The sequence below is a fragment of the Salvia splendens genome, chromosome 19 (genome assembly GCF_004379255.2).
Source record: "Salvia splendens isolate huo1 chromosome 19, SspV2, whole genome shotgun sequence".
Lineage (NCBI taxonomy): Eukaryota > Viridiplantae > Streptophyta > Magnoliopsida > Lamiales > Lamiaceae > Salvia > Salvia splendens.
This window is the reverse complement of record NC_056050.1, coordinates 12248882-12252914: the sequence shown is the minus strand read 5'-3', so window position 1 is coordinate 12252914 and position 4033 is coordinate 12248882. Positions and strand designations below refer to the sequence as shown.

At 42.6% G+C, this 4033-nt stretch overlaps 1 protein-coding gene across 1 annotated transcript; it reads right to left on the bottom strand.

Annotated features, from left to right (window-relative positions):
* Positions 1 to 1077: 1077 nt before the first annotated feature.
* Positions 1078 to 3453, bottom strand: LOC121778543 (metacaspase-1-like). Its single transcript, XM_042175917.1, has 5 exons — positions 3040 to 3453; positions 2152 to 2482; positions 1722 to 1842; positions 1432 to 1641; positions 1078 to 1341 (listed from the first exon to the last, which is right to left on the bottom strand). The coding sequence occupies exons 1-5, from the start codon at positions 3407 to 3409 to the stop codon at positions 1282 to 1284; spliced, it is 1092 nt and encodes a 363-aa protein (XP_042031851.1). The 5' UTR covers positions 3410 to 3453; the 3' UTR covers positions 1078 to 1281.
* Positions 3454 to 4033: the final 580 nt, after the last annotated feature.

Here is a 4033-nt window from a genome sequence, read left to right as displayed (position 1 = left end):
GTGATGGTTGGGCGAATTTTTGATGGTAGTAAATGCAGGTAATGAATATAGATCACGACACAAGGAATTACGTGGTTCGATTTACTGAGGTAAATCTACGTCCACGGGAAGAAAGGAGGGCAAGATTGTATTGCTTGATCTGGTTTACAGCTTACTAATACAGACTTGCTATATGATCTTTGATGTCTAGAGAGCTTTTTTTCTCCTTCCTAGTCTATCTGATCTAAGTTCTATTTATACATTGAACTAAGATCGTGGCTTGCATCACCACTAACTAGGTCGTGGCTTACATCATCACTAATTAGGTCGTGGCTTACATCATCACTAATTAGATCGTGGATGTCGTGGAGGTCATGAGATCCTACATGGGTCCACCACTAAATAGATCGTGTAGTGGAGGTCGTGGAGGTTCTGCATGAGTCCACTATCTCCCAGTTCGGTTGAAAACTGAGACCGAACTGCTGAACTATTGCCGAGCAGCTTTTGCCGATCTGAGAGTAGAGCTTGATTGGTCGGCTTTTACCGAGCTGTAGGCTGGGGCCGAACTCTTTGGTAATGCCGAACTGATACTCTTCCTTGGGCTTTGGGCTGATGGGCCGTCACTGCTATTGGGCTTGTTTAGTACGTACCCCATCATATACCAGCTTCATCAATGGCTAACCGCGAAGATGCTTATCGTGCGATCGACTGGTTGCGCGGCACCGTTCAAGTCCGAGGCTACACTGGCGATTTGGAAGGAGTTCCGGGAAGAAACAGAAGTAAAAAAACACAAGGTTAAAGAGAGAGAGCTGAACATGTTCGAGGAAATGTCCAGGAGACGGAGTTCACCGTTGAGGCCTCACGACGTGAAAAGTATGCTCTGTTCTTTTTGTGATTGATTGTATCATTTGATGATAAGCAACACCACCTCCTCCTCAGGTTAAGCTTATTCGTATTACACATTTGGAAATATGATTCATATCTAATTTTGTTTGAATTTATATGCTTATATATAGAAAGGAGGAAGCATTGAAAACTATCTATTGAATGAAAGAACTTCATCACATTAGCTATGCTTGTTGAAAGTAATTTCCATATATTTATGATAGATAGCATAGCCAAATCCTTAGAAATATCACAAGAAGAAACAAAAGGTAAAAGGGAAATGCTGGAATGAAAAGTCTGTGTATCTAATAAATAAAGGAAATTGAGAAAGGTTGAAGAAATTTACTTCTGTGAGTCCAGATAAATCAGATACCAGAAACAATCCATGACATTAACTTGGAACTAGATACTGTCTCCTTAGAGTGAAAATGGTTTCATGTAGACATCAAATCGCTCGTTACAACTAAGCTGCGGTTCCTGCAATTCAACATGATCTTATCGTAATTTAGGCTTTTGTAGTAATATGTAAATTAAGACGCAATGTAGCTAGCAACTGTGCGGCCGTACCTGTCTCAGTCCAACACCACTTCCCCCTGTCAATAGCATTGTGAGTAGTGTTGTGACAGGACCCCCTCCAGCAACTAGCTCCTCACTAGTCTTCCGGATGGTAGACCTCATCGCGTTCAAGATACTCCCGTAGGTAGCTCCCTGCCCTTTTTCTATTGCTTGGATGAATGCATAGGTCATTGCCCCTGTAGACGTCACCTTTGATAGAGCCTGTTTGGTTTTCAATTGCCTCATCAGTTTATTATATAAAAGAAGAGTGATTCTGAAAGAAAAAACGTAGAGTTTGTTACAGCGGTATCAGCAGAGGTTTGATTATCGTCACAACCACTGAAGGATATGGCTTCGCCTCCGCTTGTGCCTTTCCACGCTCCTGAGGGAGGACGATGGTCTTCCCATGAGTACCTTCCATTTCTGTGAAGACGTAGCAACTATGTTGTAACTTTCATCTAGTTGCTATCTTAGTATTATCTACCTGGGGTTGTGATCAAATGCTAACTAATCTCCGATCCAGAACCCAGAACTTCAATATTGTGTATTAAAACTACCAACACGAAGGCATGATTTTATCAATACAAATCAAAACAAAGACGTAAGTATTATCAAAGTCTCATGTTGATATGCGTATATCTTTGTGTTGATAATTTTAACATACAAAATTGAGATTTTGGATCGGAAATTAATTAGCATTTTAACACAGACCTACTATCTACCAGAACTAACCTGTCCATTCTGCAAAGATAGGGTAAATCAAGCACTGTGCCGCTGTGACATGCATCTATTATTGCGTGCAGCTTCACACCGGCTGGGAGAGGCCTCACGATACTGGAATTGATCTCATTGTCGACGATCATCCCCTGTGTTTCAAAGTCAAGAGGGCATAGTGTTTCGTCGAACCCATCAATCTCGTCTCCAGTATAGTTCCGCTGCTGCGCCCCGTGGCCGGAATAATGGAATACCAGTGAGTCCCCTGACTTACAACCTTTGACGAGCCAAAACATGGCCATCCTAATATTGTGTTTGGTTGGTATTCTGTAGGGATCAGTTTCCTCTTCTGAAAATATATTCCCATTAGATTCCGTAGCCAATTATTGTTTAATAAATCTTTTAATTAGAAAAACTGGGAAAAAAAAAAGAAAACTGGGTATATGATTCCTTACCTTTGTGACACCATTTTCAATATTGTTGTCAAAAGCTAAATTAATTCAGCATATATACTGTTTATGATAATTATTAGAAGCTAATCAAACTCATTGTATTGCAATCAAATTCTCTAACAATATTGTCAAAAAAGCAGATGCATCTCTAGTTTCTTGTTAATCTATTTTCCTTTTCAAAGACACCTAACTGTCATTTCACTGTAGTGAAATCCCTGAACTAAAGAATCTTCCAACAGGAAAGGCAAATAATTACCCTGTCATGCAAGGTTCATCCACACATTTTGAATTCATATATCTCAATTTGCAATGTCCATAAATAAATATGGTAGTTAATAAAATGATTTGATTGGAATTGTAAAAGCTCAGCTGGCAAGTTGACATGAAGAAGTCAAACCTTGAATGAGTCAGGAAAGTCACCAAATTGGGTATGAAAAAAGAGAGAGAAGATTACCAGTAAGCATGAGGATTGAGGATTCGGTGAAGTTGAACCTGTTGATGAGCATATATTTCATACATTTGGCGTCATTGATGCATCCATTAAGCTCATTTTTGGTGTTCCTATAGGAGATCCCTATTATGACTGCCTTCTTCTGGCTGTGGTTCGAGGTGGCGGGGACGGGCGGAGGATGAGGTTGGTAGTAGTTGTTGTTGTATCCATTGTTATAAGATGAGGAAGTAGCGGGAAGGTAGGGAGAGGGCGGGGCGCTCCGGGGATCAGCTATGCGGGTGATGGCATGGCAGACGGCGCAGCGGATTGAGGTGGCGCCGCGGGGCAGCTGGAGGGCCGTGTGGCAGCCGGAGCAATTCACTAGCATCAACATAATTCAAAACTGATTGTTCAGATGTGTAAGTCCCTCTACAGATATATGAGAGAGAGAGAAAGAGGGGGTCAACTGCGGGGTATAGGTATAAGTATAATCGTATGGCGACTTGAGTAGGATGTTTACTTTCTATTTGGCCTATGTATTCTTTTTATTCTAAGAGCATCCACTATAGTATAGCCGAGGCTATAGCTCCGGGGGGGGCGATCTCGGGGCGGCTTATAGTGGGAGCGACGTCCGCCCCGAAGCGGATGAAAAGAAGGGGGCGGACGGACGAGCGGCGTTTTTTGTGCGAGGACGCGCCAGTTGCCCATCGCCGCGCCTATAGGAGCGCCGGCGATCGGCGCGCCGGTCGCCCCCTTCGATTTTTTTGTTCGAAAATTAACCCTATAAATACCACTTCTCCACCATCCATTTACACCATTTTCACACACTCTCAATTCATTCACTATCTACACTTTCACTCTCTAAAAATGCACGGTGGAGACGACGAATCACTCGGCTCGCACGAATCGTGATATGGCGGCAATCCTTCTCAGCCATCGGGATATGGCGGCTATTCTTCTCAACCGTCGGGATATGGCGGCTATCCTTCTCAGCAGTCGGGATATGGAGGATATTCTT